This window comes from Chiroxiphia lanceolata, chromosome 18, assembly GCF_009829145.1.
Source record: "Chiroxiphia lanceolata isolate bChiLan1 chromosome 18, bChiLan1.pri, whole genome shotgun sequence".
Lineage (NCBI taxonomy): Eukaryota > Metazoa > Chordata > Aves > Passeriformes > Pipridae > Chiroxiphia > Chiroxiphia lanceolata.
The window spans coordinates 1,979,719-1,995,150 of NC_045654.1; the positions used below are offsets into that span (position 1 = coordinate 1,979,719).

The 15,432-nt window shown below is 61.7% G+C and overlaps 2 protein-coding genes across 2 annotated transcripts; one reads left to right on the forward strand and one right to left on the reverse strand.

Annotated features, from left to right (window-relative positions):
* Positions 1 to 2,111: 2,111 nt before the first annotated feature.
* Positions 2,112 to 7,601, forward strand: WSB2 (WD repeat and SOCS box containing 2). The gene is given in 11 exon segments (XM_032706169.1): positions 2,112 to 2,127; positions 2,243 to 2,347; positions 2,350 to 2,417; positions 3,193 to 3,424; positions 3,608 to 3,739; positions 4,283 to 4,383; positions 5,035 to 5,136; positions 5,138 to 5,209; positions 6,136 to 6,269; positions 6,665 to 6,772; positions 6,952 to 7,601. Coding segments are annotated over 11 exon segments (1,233 nt in total). The 3' UTR covers positions 7,115 to 7,601.
* A 349-nt stretch (positions 7,602 to 7,950) lies between these two features.
* On the reverse strand, positions 7,951 to 13,583 carry RFC5 (replication factor C subunit 5). The gene is made up of 11 exons (XM_032705658.1): positions 13,511 to 13,583; positions 13,343 to 13,407; positions 11,431 to 11,567; positions 10,933 to 11,012; positions 10,542 to 10,615; positions 9,382 to 9,541; positions 9,178 to 9,259; positions 8,958 to 9,087; positions 8,502 to 8,579; positions 8,364 to 8,418; positions 7,951 to 8,206 (listed from the first exon to the last, which is right to left on the reverse strand). Exons 1-11 carry the CDS (start codon positions 13,540 to 13,542, stop codon positions 8,110 to 8,112), a joined length of 990 nt encoding a protein of 329 aa, XP_032561549.1. The 5' UTR covers positions 13,543 to 13,583; the 3' UTR covers positions 7,951 to 8,109.
* Positions 13,584 to 15,432: the final 1,849 nt, after the last annotated feature.

Below are 15,432 nucleotides of genomic sequence, written 5' to 3' on the forward strand. Positions count from 1 at the left end.
GGAGTGCGCGTGGGGGGCTGCGATGGGCGCCCCGAGCCCCCCCAAACAGCTGCCAGCACCGGCCCTCCTCCTTCCCCCGCGCCGCTTCTCCCGTCTCTTCTCCTTTTCCTCTTTCTCGGTTGTTTTTCTCGTCGCTCCGCTCTCCCTGCTCCTGCCCGAGCCAAGGCGGGCATAGCTCGCTGGGCTGGCATCGTGCCCACAGGAGCCACCGGGAACCCACCGCGGGGGTCCCATCGCGGGCCAGTGACCACCCGTGTGGGCAAAGCCGCCCCTCGGTGCCAGCGACGGGGAAAACTGAGGCACGGGGGTCGTGGAACAGGGGTGGTACCTGGGCTGGGAGGCTTCTGTCGTCAGAGCTGAGGGGCACAAGGGATGGGCACAAGGGCGAGGGGCTGTCTGTACCCCAAATTGGGGAGGGGGGGTTGCCAGGGGTGCAGCTGCGGGAAACAGGGGTGCCCCAAGACCCCATGACCCCCCACGAGTGCCCCCAGCCCTCAGGGGGGGCTGTGCTGAGTGAAATGGGCGACTCCAGCAGAATTTGGGGTGCCTGTGGGGCAGCACATCGATTTCACTACCCCCACCCCGACTCTCTGCGCTGGGGACCCGAGCCGGGGGGGTTGGAGGGCACTGGGGGGGTGAGGGGGTCGTAGGTACCCTGATGCCCCCCCGCGCTGCCAGACATAGTGGGGGGCACGGGGGGGCGGAGGGGTGTGGAATTCGGGGTGTGAGGTCTTTGGGAGGCTCTGAGGGGGCTCATGGAGGGTGTTGGTTCTCGGGGGGCTCAGTGTGGGAGTGCTGGTGCTTGGGGAGCTGCTGGGGGGGCTCAATGGGGGGAGCTGGTGCTTTGGGGGGCGCTGATGGGGGGGGGAATCGATGTGGGGACGGGGGTCTTGGGGAGGTGCTGGATGGGGGGGCTCAGTGTGGGGGTGCTGATTCTTTGGGGGCTGTTGGGGGGTTCAAAAGGGGGGTGTGCGGCTGGTCCTTGTGGGGCTGCTGCTGGGGGGCTCCATGTGGTCCTTGAGGAGCTGGGGGGGATCTCAGTGTGGGGTGTGGTCCTTTGGGGGTCATCACTGCCGGGGGCTGTCCCCGCGTGGGTGTTGAGTCCCTGGGGGTGTCCCCAGTGTGGGTTCGGAGTGTCACTGTTCAGGGCTGTCCCTGGTGGGTTTGGGGGTGTCAGGTCCAAGAGTGTCTCTGTTTGAGGGTTGTCCCCGTGTGGGTGCTCAGTATGGGTGTTCACTGTCCGGGGGTGTCCCGTGGGGTTTGAGGGTATCCCCGTGTGGGTTCTGGTGTGTCAGTGTCGGGGTGTCCCCGTGTGGGTTTTGAGGTGTCATACCGGGGGGTGTCCTGTGGGGTTTCTGGGGGTGCTCCCGTGTGGGTTTTGGGGGTGTCACTGCCGGAGATGTCCCCGTGTGGGTCTGGGGGTGTCACCGTCGGGGATGTCCCTTGTGGGCGCTCAGTCCCGTGGGTGTCACTGCGGGGGGCTGTCCCCGGGGGGTTTTGAGGGTGTTCCCAGTGGGGGTGGAGGGTCCACGTGGGGTTTCGGGGGTGCATGCCGGGGGTGTCCCCGTGTGGTGCTCAGCCCCTGGGGGTCTCACCGTCCCCTCCGGGCCGTTCTCCCTCACGGGGGGGAGGCTCCCCTTTCCCCTCCGCCCCATCCCGGCCGTTCCCGGCCGTTCCAGGGTGGACCAGCCCCATCCCGGCGGTTCCACTGGCGGTTCTGGCTGGTCCCAGCCCATCGGCGGTTCCAGGGCCGTTCCCGGGGCGCTCCCCGGCCGTTCCCGGGCGGTCCCAGCCCCATACGGCGGTTCGCGCTCCCGGCCGGTTCCCTGGCAGTCTCAGCCCCATCCTGGCTTCCCGGCCGTCCCAGCCCCCCCCCCCTACGCCTCCCCCCCCCCCCCCCCCCCCCCCCCCCCCCCAGGGCCCCGGTCCAGCCCTATCCCGGCGGTTCCCTGGCGATTCCCGGCCGTTCCTGGCGCTCCCCGGCCGTTCCCGGGCGCGGGGCGGTTGCCGGAGGAGGTGGCCCCGGGCCTCTCCCCGCGCCGCCGCTTCCGCCGCCGCCGCCGCCCTGGGCCGGGCGGGCCCGGCGGGGCCGAACGGGCGGCGGGGCCGCCATGAAGCCGAGCGGGGGTGAGGGGGCCGGGGGCGGCCTGGGCGGGGGGGGGGTACCGGGGCTCTCGGGGTACCGGGGGCTGTGGGCTGTCGGGGCTGTCGGGGCTGTCGGGCTGACGGTGCCGCCGCGCAGAGGAGCCGGTGCTGCTGGCGGAGCTGAAGCCGGGCCGGCCCCAGCGCTACGACTGGAAATCCAGCTGCGAGACCTGGAGCGTCGCCTTCTCCCCTGACGGGGCCTGGTTGCCTGGTCCCAGGGACACTGCGTGGTCAAGCTGATCCCCTGGCCCCTGGGGGAGGCCGAGCTGTGAGTGCGGGGTGGGGGAGCCGCGGGGTCATGGAATGGTTTGGGTGGGTTGGGACCTTAAAGCTCATCCAGTGCCACCCCCTGCCATGGGCAGGGACACCTTCCACCAGCCCAGTTTGCTCCAAGCCCTGTCAGCCTGGCCTTGGACACTCCCAGGGATCCAGGGGCAGCCACAGCTTCTCTGGGCAACCTGGGCCAGGGCCTCCCCACCTTCACAGTCAGGAATTCCTTCCCAGTATCCCATCTCTCCCTGCCCTCTGGCAGTGGGAAGCCATTCCCTGTGTCCTGTCCCTCCCTCCCTTGTCCCCAGTCCCTCTCCAGCTCTCCTGGAGCCCCTTTAGGCCCTGCAAGGGGCTCTCAGCTCTCCCTGGAGCCTTCTCTTGTCCAGGTGACCCCCCCCAGCTCTCCCAGCCTGGCTCCAGAGCAGAGGGGCTCCAGCCCTGGCAGCATCTCCGGGGCCTCCTCTGGACTCTCTCCAGCAGCTCCACGTCCTCCCTGTGCTGTTCCCCAGGGCTGGAGGCAGCTCTGCAGGGGGGTCTCACTTGAGGGGGGCAGAGGGGCAGAATCCCCCCTGCCCTGTTGCCCACGCTGGGAGATCAGCCCAGAGCACAGGAGGGCACATCCAGCCTCTCATCCACCAGCACCCCCAAGTCCTTCTCAGCAGGAGATCCCTTTATTCCCCAGCCTGGATTGGTACTGGGGTTGCCCAGTTTGGGGTGGAGAGGGGGGGTCTGGTCGGGGGATCGGGGTGAACACCCATCCCTGCTTCCCCCCAGCAGCTGCAAACCTCGGAGCGCAAGAGCCGGGGAGGAAAAGCCGAGGCCAGGAGCCGTGGCGGGGCCAAGGAGAAGACCCTGGAGTGTGGGCAGATCGTGTGGGGCCTGGCCTTCAGCGCCTGGCCCACGGCTGAGGAGGGGGACACAGATCCCGCCTGTGCCCTGGGGCTTCCCTGCCTGGTCCTGGCCACCGGGCTCAACGACGGGCAGATCAAGGTCTGGGAGGTGCAGACAGGTGAGGGGGCCTTGCTGTCGTGGCTTCAGGCTGCTGTCCCTCTTCAGGCTGCTGCCTCTCCCCTTGTTCCCCCGTGGAAGGAGATCCCATCTCCATCTTTCCCCGATACCTCCCCTGCCCTGTCCCTGGGCACGAGGGGCACTGCTGTGGAGGGATGGCCCTGAGGGTGGCTCTTCTCCTCAGGGCACCTCCTCTTCAGCCTCTTGGGGCACCAGGATGTCGTCAGAGACCTGAGCTTTGCTCCCAATGGAAGCCCCATCCTCGTGTCGGCCTCGCGGGACAAGACCTTGCGCGTGTGGGACCTGAGCAGAGACGGTGGGAGCCTGCAGGGATGTCCCTGTGCAGGGACAGGCCTGGCTCAGGAAAGGGGGAGAAACCCACCTGGGGCTCAGGGAAGGGGGAGGAACCCACCTGGGGCTCAGGGAGGGGGGAGGAACCCACCTTGGATTCAGGACAGGGGGAGGAACCCACCTTGGATTCAGGGCAGGGGGAGAAACCCACCTTGATGGGGAGATGTTGGGAGAGGACCTGTGGGGACAATATTTGAGGCAGAAAGGGACAGCCCTGTGACAGGCAGCAGAGCCATCCCCTTCCAGGTGGGACCCGGGAGGGGCAATGAGGGGGTTGCAATTAGGCAGAGCTTGGGATGATGCCCAGGGAACCCCCAGCCCAAGCTGGTCAGAGCACAGTGTCCATAATGCCGAGGTTGTGGGGTTGATTCCTGTAGGGGCTTCACTCACAATCTGGACCCGATGATCCCTGCGGGTGCCTTCCAGTCAGGATATTCTGTGACTGTGTGAGTTCCTGCTGGGAGCTGCGTGTCCTGCTGCCCTCAGGTGACACGAGTGCTGTCCCCAGGGCGGCAGGTGCAGGTGCTGGTGGGCCACATGCAGTGGGTGTACTGCTGCTCCATCTCCCCGGACTGCAGCATGCTCTGCTCCGCCGCCGGAGAGAAGTCGGTGAGTCCTGTGCCCCTGTGTCCCACTGAGTCCACCCTCTGTGTCCCCGGCATGAGAAACCTCCTGGGGAGAGGGGGCCAAGCCTTTGCTGCTCAGCCAGCCAGGCTCTGTGTGGAGCTGGGCGTTGGGAGCTGGTGAATCATAGAATCACAGAATCAGCTGGGTTGGAAGGGACCTCTGAGATCATCAAGTCCAACCCTTGATCCACTACTGCTGTGGTTGCTACACCATGACACTATAAGTGCCACATCCAGTCTCATCTTAAAAACCTCCAGGGACGGAGAATCCACCACTTCCCTGGGCAGCCCATTCCAACGGCTGAGCACCCTCTCTGGAAAGAATTTCTTCCTAATATCCAACCTAAACCTCCCCTGGCACAGCTGAAGACTGAGCCCTCTTGTCTTGCTGATGGGAGAAGAGACCAACCCCCACCTGGCTCCCCCCTCCTGTCAGGGAGTTGCAGAGAGTGAGGAGGTCTCCCCTGAGCCTCCTCTTCTCCAGGCTGAACAGCCCCAGCTCCCTCAGCCTCTCCTCACAGCACTTGTGCTCCAGTCCCTTCCCCAGCCTCGTTGCTCTTCTCTGGACCTGCTCCAGCCCCTCAATATCCTTCCTGAAAGGATGCCCAGCCCGATCCCTGTCCCTGTCCCACAGGCGCTGCTGTGGAGCATGAGGTCCTACACCCTGATCCGGAGGCTGGAGGGGCACCAGAGCAGTGTCGTGTCCTGCGACTTCTCCCCGGACTCGGCGCTGCTCTGTCACCGCGTCCTACGACGCCTGTGTCATCATGTGGGACCCCTACACCGGGGAGCAGCTCCGGACCCCTGCGGTGCGGGAGGGCGATGCCCTGGGAGGGGGCCACGGCGGTGCCAGGGGGCTTTTAGGGCTGGGTGTGACCTTCCCTCCTATCTGGGCACAGCCACCATCTCTGTGTTGTGGTACAGAGAGGGGGACATGCTGTGTGAAGGGGCAGAGCATGCTGTGGGGAATTCTAGGACTGGATTGTTGGGGGATTTTTAGGGCTTGATGTGACCTTCCCTCCTAGCTGGGCACGGCCACCACCTCTACACTGTGGTACAGAGCTGGAGGGACACCATGGGAGGGGACAGAACAATGCTGTGGGGATTTTTAGGGATGGATTTTGTGGAGGTTTATAGGGCTGGATGTGGCTTTCCCTCCTAGCTGGGCATGGCTACCACCTCTGTGTTGTGGTGCAGAGAAGGGGATACGCTGTGGGAGGGGGCAGAGCAATGCTGTGGGGACTTTTAGGACTGAATGTTGTGGGGATTTTTAGGACTGGATGTGACCTTCCCTCCTAGCTGGGCATGGCCACCACCTCTACACTGTGGTACAGAGCTGGAGGGACACCATGGGATGGGCAGAGCAATGCTGGGGAGGTTTTTAGGGCTGGATGTGACCTCCCCTCCTAGCTGGGCATGGCCACTCTCTGTCCACTGTGGTACAGAGCCAGGGGACACTGTGGGAGGGGGCAGAGCAATGCCATGGGGGATTTTAGGCCTGGATGTGGCTTTCCCTCCTAGCTGGGCACGGCCACCACCTCTATACTGTGGGATGGAGCCACAGGGACACCATGGAATGGGGTAGAACAATATTGTGGGGATTTTTAGGGCTGGATGTTGTGGAGGTTTTTAGGGCTGGGTGTGCCTTTCCCTCCTAGCTGGGCACGGCCACCCCCTCTCCCCTGAGCCCAGGGGCAGGATGGGGGTCTGGCTTGGCAGCCCAGGGCTGACACAGGGCTGTTCTCCCCCCTACAGCCACGTGCCCCTGCATTCCACGCTGGATTACAGCAGTGACATCCACACCAGCTCCCTGCGCTCCGTCTGCTTCTCCCCAGAGGGTCTCTACCTGGCCACGGTGGCAGATGACAGGTGAGTGATTCCCCCTGGGGACCCAGGAGGGGACCAGAACAGACCAGGAGCTCAGGATGTGGGGAATAGACCTCATGTACTGGTTCCCCACCAATTCCTGGAGCTGGGAAAAGGGCAGGCTGCTGGGAACAGCAGCTTGGGATCCCCAAGCTTGGCTGTGGCAAAGGAGTAGCAAGGCCAGGGCCCTGTCACACCTTGGAGCAACGAGCCAGGGCCCATGTCCTCCTCCTGTGCCCCTCAGCATGTCACTTGCTTGGCAGGGGACAGACCCAAACCCCTGGGCAGCAAATCCTTCTCCAGCGTTTGTGCCTTCGGGTGATCCCAGAGGCTTTGTTTTGGCAGCGGGCACTGCGTGAATGTGGACCTGGCATCGTGTCCCCTCCCTTTCTCCACAGGCTCCTGAGGATCTGGGCATTGGAGCTTCGCTCTCCAGTGGCCTTTGCCCCCATGACCAACGGTCTGTGCTGCATCTACTTCCCTCACGGAGGTTTCATTGCCACGGGGTGAGTAAACAGGGGGAGAGGGCGGAGAAACGAGGCTGCTCCCTCCTCCTGCAGCTCCAGGTCCACTCCGGGCTTCCCTGGGGGTGCAGGACGGTTTTCCTGGGCTGTGGCCAGCTCGGGATCTTTGGGGGTAATTGTGACTCTTCTCTGTGCTTGTGGTCCGTTGGATGCTGCTGCAGGACCAGGGATGGCCACGTGCAGTTCTGGACGGCCCCGCGGGTGCTCTCGTCGCTCAAGCACTTGTGTCGCAAAGCTCTGCGCACCTTCCTCACCACCTACCAGGTCCTGGCGCTGCCCATTCCCAGGAAGCTGAAGGAATTCCTCACTTACCGGACTTTCTAAGGCTCAGGGAGGGCGGAGGCACGGAGGTGAGGGCCCAGTGCCCGGCGGCAGGGCCGGAGGCACCGCAGGAACGCCGAGCCGTGAGCCGGGGGGGGGGAGCAGGGTCGCCGCTCCCCCGCTTTTTGGGGCTGTGTGTGGGGACGTGGAGGGATCTTTTCGGTGTAATAATACTAAAACCCAGCCAAAAAAACGTGCAGAGGGCGAGGGGCAGAGCTGGGAGGGGACACAGGTCCCCCTGTCCCCGCTGCCTGCAGGGGTTGGGTCAGGTGCTTCTGCTTCCCAGTGCAATGGTGTGGGGTGAGGGCCGAGCAGGGCTGTTGTCACTCGGATGAATTCGGGGCTGAGCCGCTCCCAGAACACCCTCCTGCCCCGGGATGGCCGCTCAGTCCCGCTGGAGCGGGGGCTGTGCCGCTCTCCCGCCGCGGGCAGGAGCTGGACGAGCCCAGACAGGTCTCTGTGGACTAAATAAAGAATGATTCCTCATGTGTCCTGGCTCACAGAGCGCCCTGGTGGTGTCCAGGTGGGACACGAGGCTTCACTCCACCCCCAGCTCCCATTCCTTTGTTTTTAGTGGCACTCAACCTGCCCGATCTCCAGGCACACTGAGCACGGAGCAGGGGTGTGTTGGGTGGTTTTCCCCCTCCCCCAGCTCAGCTGGTGGCTGGAGCAGCACATTCCCTGTGTGCCGGAGGGCTCAGTCCAGGCTGGGATGGAGAAGACAGGGAATGTCTCCTCCAAACATTCCCAGGAGGTTCTTTTTCCCTTGTGAGCACCTGAACACAGAAAGCTGGTGGTTCCCCAACCCAGGAGGGAAAAGCAAGACCAGTGCAACATGCTGGGCTTTAGAGGCACCTGTATTTCCTGGGAATAACACTCTTGTGTCCTGGCTGCGGGCTCCAGGATTCCGAAATGGGAAGGGAAAGCTGCAGGGAACAGCTCCAGCTGCATCCCTCTCATCTCCAGCGAGATCCAAGCCAGGATCCACCCAGCAGGACTCAGGCTTCGGCCACCACCAGGTCCCTGGTGACTTGGAAGGCAGCGATGAGGGAGCTCAGCTGGATCTTCTCGCTGGTGCCAGCGGCCAGCCGGTACCTGGAGCAGGGGCCAAGGGTGTTTACACCCACGGGGGTGCCCCCCAAAGAGCCCAGAGCAGGGCTGGGGTCTGCCACGGTGCCCACCAGGACCCTGGCACAGGACCCTGGCACAGGACCCTGGCACAGGACCCTGGCACAGGGGGGGTGACACTTACTCGATATCTGCCATCTTGATCAGCAGCTGGATGCGGATGGAGGGCGGGAAATCCACTGGGGAGGGAAGGGGACACATCAGTGTGGAATGGGGGGGGTGCTGGGCCCCCCCAGCTCAGCCAGGCCCCCCCGTGTGCCACCTCTGTGCACGAAGAGGTGGAGCTCGGTCAGGATGTCCTGCAGGGCCAAGCCCTTCAGCGTCTTCAGCTCCATGATTTCTGGGATGGCAGCGAGTCAAGGCCTTGCTGCCAGGCTTTTCCCTGCCAGACCCTGCTCCTCATCCCTGTGCCAACCCCGAGGAGCCTCCCCAGCGAGCCTCACCCACCCCTGCCAGAGCGGGACATCCCAGGATGGAGAGCCCTGGGAAAGAGCAGGATTTATCCCAGCAGGGAATAACCCTCAAGGCAAAGGACACTTCACCCACCCCAGCCAGAGCAGGATGGAGATCCCTGGGAAAGCATAGGATTTATCCCAGCAGGGAATAACCCTCAAGGTAAAGGACACTTCACCCATCCCAGCCAGAGTGGGTCATCCCAGGATGGAGAGCCCTGGGAAAGAGCAGGATTTATCCCAGCAGGGAATAGGGCAAAGGATACTTCGGTAGGCAGTGGAGAAGTCCTGGTTGAGCATCCAGTCGAGGATGTTGGCGATGTCCGACTTGAGGGGGTGTCCCGTGCACGTGTAGACGTTCTCCTCCGTCACCTTCCCGAAGGCCATGGAGGTGCTCTGAGGGAGAGGAGGGAGAGAGGCGGGATAGAGGAGGGATAAAGGGATCAAGAGGAAGGATGAGGAGGCCCCTCCAGGCCACGGTCCCACCTGCAGGATGTTGAGGGCCCTGCGCATGTCCCCGCTCGAGAGGGTCACCAGAGCCTTCAGCCCATCCTCCGTCACATCCACCCTGGAAAACAACACCGGCGCTGCACGGGCAGGCGGATCCACGGGAATGCCGTGGGAATGCCAGCCTGGAGCTCGGCTCCGTGCAGGGAAGGGGGTGAGGAGGGTGCCCCTGGCTCCACTGACCCTTCCTGCAGGATGACGTGCTGCAGCCGCGGCACCATGAGCTCCGGGGTGAGGGGCCCGAAGCGGAAGCGGGTGCAGCGGGACTGCAGGGCGGGGATGATCCGGGACAGGTAGTTGCAGATGAGGCAGAACCGGGTGTTCTCCGTGAACTTCTCGATCACTGCCAAGGGGAGGGAGCAGAGGATGGAGGGGGCTTGGCTGCTGCCTCCTCGTCCCAGCTCCCAGCCTGTGCCAGGCTGGAGGAGGCTGGCGGGGTGCTCATGGGGTGGGATTCCCAGGGTGGGACTTCCAGAGTGTGGGATTCCTGGGGTGTGGGATTCCCAAGGGGTGGGATTCCCAGAGGGGGAGATTCCCGGGGAGGGGATTCCCAGAGGGGGGATTCTCAGGGTGGGATTCCCAGGGTGTGGGATTCTCAAAATGTGGGATTCCCAGGGGGTGGGATTACTGGGCTGTGGGATTCTCAGGGTGTGCAATTCCCAGTGTGGGATTCCTAAGGGGTGGGATTTCCAAGGGGTGGGATTCCCAGGGTGGCATTCCCAGCATAGGATTCCCAGGGTGTGGGATTCTCAGAGTGTGGGGTTCCCAGGGTGTGAGATTCCCAAGGTGTGGGACTCCTGGGCTGTGGGATTCCCAAGGTGTGACATTCCCAAGGGGTGGCATTCCCAAGGTGTGGGGTTCCTAAGGGGTGGGATTTCCAAGGGATGGGATTCCCAGGTGTGCAATTCCCAGTGTGGGATTCCTGGGCTGTGGGATTTCTGAGGGGTGGGATTCCCAGGGGGTGGGATTACTGGGCTGTGGGATTCCCAGGGTGTGGGATTCCTAAGGGGTGGGATTCCCAAGGTGTGGCATTCCCAAGGTGTGGCATTCCCAAGGTGTGGGGTTCCTAAGGGGTGGGATTCCCAAGGTGTGGGATTCCCAGGGTGTGGGATTCCTGAGGGGTGGCATTCCCAAGGTGTAGGATTCCCAGGGGGTTGGATTCCCAGGGTGTGGGATTCTCAGGGTGTGACATTCCAAAGGGGTGGGATTCCAGGGCTGTGGGATTCCCAGGGTGTGAGATTCCCAGGGTGTGGGATTACTGGGGTGTGGGATTCTCAAGGGGTGGGATTCCCAAGGGGTGGGATTCCCAGAGTTCAGGATTCCCAGGATGTGGGGTCCCCCACCTCTCCTCAGGGCATTCTGGGCATCCTGGGTCATGGCATCGGCTTCATCCAGGATGACGAGCTTGAAGCCTTTCCTTAAAAAAGGGGGAAAAAAGGGAGTGGGTTTGGTCCCTACTGTGGGTTTGGTGCTGGAAAAGGGGGAGCTGGGATGTTTATTCCCAGCTGGAGAAGGGGGAGCTGGGATATTTATTCCCAGCCTGACTCCTGGGAGCCCTCCTTCCCCTCTGGACTGGCATCCTTATCCTTCCCAGCCTCATCCTCACTTTTCTCAGGGCACATCCTTCCCCTGCTTCCCCAGCCCAGCACCCCCCAAATCCCATTCCCATTCCCAGTGCCAGGGCAGGGGTGCCGGAGGGATGGGAGCTGTGGGAAGCACAGACATCCCGCTCACTTGAAGATGGTCCTGGTGCTGGCAAAGCTCAGGATGGGCCCCCGGACGATGTCGATGCCCCGGTCATCGGAGGCGTTGAGCTGGGATTGGGATACGGATGGTGTGGATCCGGATCCCTGCCGGAGGGGGCACCCCCATCCCATCCCATCCCATCCCATCCCATCCCATCCCATCCCATCCCATCCCATCCCATCCCATCCCATCCCATCCCATCCCATCCCATCCCATCCCATCCCATCTCACCCTGTCCCATCCCATTCCATCCCATCCCATTCCATCCCATCCCATCCCATTCCATCCCATCCCATCCCATCCCATCCATCCCATCCCATCCCATCCCATCCCGTCCCGTCCCATCCCATCCCATCCCATCCCATCCCATCCCATCTCACCCTGTCCCATCCCATCCCATCCCATCCCACCCCGTCCCGTCCCATGTTATCCCATCCCTCCCACCCCGTGCCATTCCACACTTTTCCCTCTCCCTGTCCCGCTCACCTCCAGCACCATGGAGCCGAATTCCCTGTCCCGGTAGAGCTGCCTGGCACAGGCCAGGATGGTGGAGGTTTTCCCTGTGCCGGGAGGGCCATAGAGGAGCAGGTGCGGGAGCCGATCCTCGCTGATGAACCGCTGCACTGCGGGAACGGCACACCGGGATACCGGGATACCCGGATACCGGGACATGGGGATACCGGGATACCAGGACATGGGGATACCGGGACATGGGGATACCGGGATACCGGGATACTGGGATACCGGGATACCGGGACATGGGGATACCGGCACACCGGGATACCGGGACATGGGGAGATGGGGATACCGGGATACCGGGACATGGGGATACCGGCACACCGGGATACCGGGATGTTGGGAGATGGGGATACTGGGACATGGGGATACCGGCACACCGGGATACCGGGATGTTGGGAGATGGGGATACTGGCACACCGGGATACCGGGACATGGGGAGATGGGGATACCGTCACACAAGGATACTGGGACATGGGGAGATGGGGATACCGGCACACAAGGATACTGGGACATGGGGAGATGGGGATACCGGCACACCGGGATACCGGGATGTTGGGAGATGGGGATACCGGCACACCGGGATATTGGGATACCGGGACACCAGGATATGGGGATACTGGGATACCGGGACAGCGGGATATGGGGATTCTGGGATACTGGGACACCAGGATGTCAGGATACCAGGACACCAGGATATGGGGATTCTGGGATACTGGGATATGGGAATTCTGGGATACTGGGATATGGGGATACTGGGACACTGGGATATGGGAATTCTGGGATACTGGGATATGGGGATACCAGGACACGGGGATATGGGGATTCTGGGATGCTGGGATATGGGGATACCGGGACACAGGGATATGGGAATTCTGGGATACTGGGAGATGGGGATACTGGGACACCGGGATATGGGGATTCTGGGATACTGGGAAATGGGGATGCTGGGATACTGGGACACTGGGATATTGGGATACTGGGACACCAAGATATGGGATATATGGGAATACCAGGACACCAGGATATGGGAATATGGGGATACTGGGACACTAGCATGTCAGGATACCAAGACACCAGGGTATAGGGATGCCAGGATAGGGATATGGGGATACCAGGATATCAGGATACTGGGATATCAGTATACTGGGATATGGGGATGTCAGGATACTGAGATATGGGGATACTGGGGTATTGGGATACCAGGACACTGGGATACCAGGACACCGGGATATGGGGATATCAGGACACTAGGATACTGGGATATGGGGACAACAGGATATTGGGATATGGGGATACTGGGGTATCACGACAGGATATTGGGATATCAGGATATGAGGATGTCAGGACACCAGGATACTTGGATATGGGGATATAGGCGTATCAGGATACCAGGACACTGGGATATCAGGGCACTGGGATATCAGGATACTGGGATACCGGGATATTTGGACACTGGGGTACTGGCATATGGAGATATTGGGATATGAGGATATCAGGATGCCGGGATATGGGGATATCAAGATACCAGGACACCGAGATATGGGGATATAGGGATATCAGGACATCGGGATATGGGGATATTGGGATACCGAGACACAGGGATATCGGGGCACCGGGATATCGAGATTACTGGGATATGGGGATATCGGGACACCAGGCTATGGGGATATGCGGATACCGGGGTATCGGAATATGGAGATATGGAGATATCAGGACACCGGGATATTGGGATACCACGATATCAGGATGCCGGGATATCGGTACACCGGGATACGGGGATATGCAGCTCTCGGGATCCCGGAGTATCGGGATCCCGGGACACCGGGATATGGGGCTCTGGGGGCCGGGGACAGTGCTCCGGGCGGGGGGTGTTGGTTACCGGTGCTGAGGATGTCCCGGTGAGACACGAGCTCCGACAGCGCCTGTGGACGGTACTTCTCCACCCTGCGCCGGGGAGGGCAAGGAGGGGGTCAGTGCGGCAGCAGCTCCCGCTGTCCCTCAATCCCTCAATCCCGTTATCCCGCGATCCCCCCGGGCCCGACCGTACCACGGCAGGTTCGCGCCTCCCGCCGGCGCCATGCTGCGAAATCTCGCGAGAGCCGCAAAGCGCGCGAGAGCTCGGGGAGGGGGCGGGAGGAGCCGCTGGGTCGGGAATGAGCGAACCGGGATCAGGAATGATCCAACCGGGATCGGGAATGGTCCAACCGGGATCGGGAATGGTCCAACCGGAATCGGGAATGAGCGAACCCGGATCGGGAATGATCCAACCGGGATCGGGAATGGTCCAACCGGGATCGGGAATGAGCTAACCGGGATTGGGAATGCTCCAACCGGGATTGGGAATGAGCGAACCAGGATCAGGAATGGTCCAACCGGGATCGGGAATGAGCGAACCCGGATCGGGAATGATCCAAATGGGATCGGGAATGAGCGAACCCCGATCGGGAATGAGCGAACCCCGATTGGGAATGCTCCAACCGGGATCGAGAATGAGCGAACCCCGATCGGGAATGGTCCAACGGGATCGGGAATGAGTGAACTACGATCAGGAATGGTCCAACCGGAATCGGGAGTTATCCGGATCGAGAATGATCCGGATCGGGACTGATCGAACCTGGATCAGAAATGATCCAAACCTGGATCGGGAATGAGTGAACCCGGATCGAGAATGATCCAGATCAGGAATGATCCAATCCTGGATCAGGAATTATCCAGATCGGGAATGATCAAACCCAGATTGGGAATGATCTGGATTGGGAATTTTGAACTCAGATCGGGAATGGTCAAACCTGGATTAGGAATGATCCAACCAGAATTGGGAATGATCCAAACCTAGATCAGGAGTGATCTGACCCCAGATAGGGAGTAATCCAACCCAGATCAGGAATTATTTGGATCAGGAATGATCTGAGCCTGGATTGGGAATGATCGAACCCTGATCAAGAATGATCTGAACCTGGATCAGGAATGATCAAACCTGGATCTGACCTGGCCTTGGACACTTCCAGGGATCCAGGGGCAGCCACAGCTTCCTGTGCCAGGGCCTCCCCACCCTCCCAGCCAACAATTCCTTCCCAATCTCCCATCTCTCCCTGCCCTCTGGCAGTGGGAAGCCATTCCCTGTGTCCTGTCCCTCCATCCCTTGTCCCCAGTCCCTCTCCAGCTCTCCTGGAGCCCCTTTAGGCCCTGCAAGGGGCTCTCAGCTCTCCCTGGAGCCTTCTCTTGTCCAGGTGAACCCCCCCAGCTCTCCCAGCCTGGCTCCAGAGCAGAGGGGCTCCAGCCCTGGCAGCATCTCCGGGGCCTCCTCTGGACTCTCTCCAGCAGCTCCACGTCCTCCCTGTGCTGTTCCCAGGGCTGGACACTGTTCCCACTGGGATCTCACCTGAGAGAGGCAGAGGGGCAGGATCCCCCTTCCCCCACAGGGGTGGAATGAGGTGACCTTTAAGGTCCCTTCCAACCCAAACCATTCCATGATTCCATGGGAATGCCTGTGGAGAGACCACAAAGCAGGGTGGTGACTGCGATCCCGTGGAAATCATGGCAGCGGGAATTGCTGGATCGAGGTGGTGGGTGTGTTTTTTGGGAAAACACAGTGCCCCTGACCTTGGAAAACCCTTGGGATGAGAGAGGGGCACCTTTGGGTGCAGGTGGGGGCCAAGGGCAGCAGCTCCAGGGGCTCTGGAGGAGAGGAGACCTGTTGGGATCATTTGGAGCAGCAAACTCCAGAGGGGGCTGTGAGAAGAGGACACTTTTATCCCTATTCCTGCCGCTTCCCAGTGCGTCTGGAAAAGCCCTGGAGCCTCCTCCGAGAAGGGGCTTAGAGGGGAGAGTTACCCCAAACTGCTGGAATGATGCTCCAGTGCTGCTCTGGATCCCATGGAATGAGGAAAGCAGGTGGGAGTGAGAGGGGCTGACTTGGAAAGCGCAGGCAGAGCAATGTTGGGAAGAGATCCATTGGGAAGCAGAGGT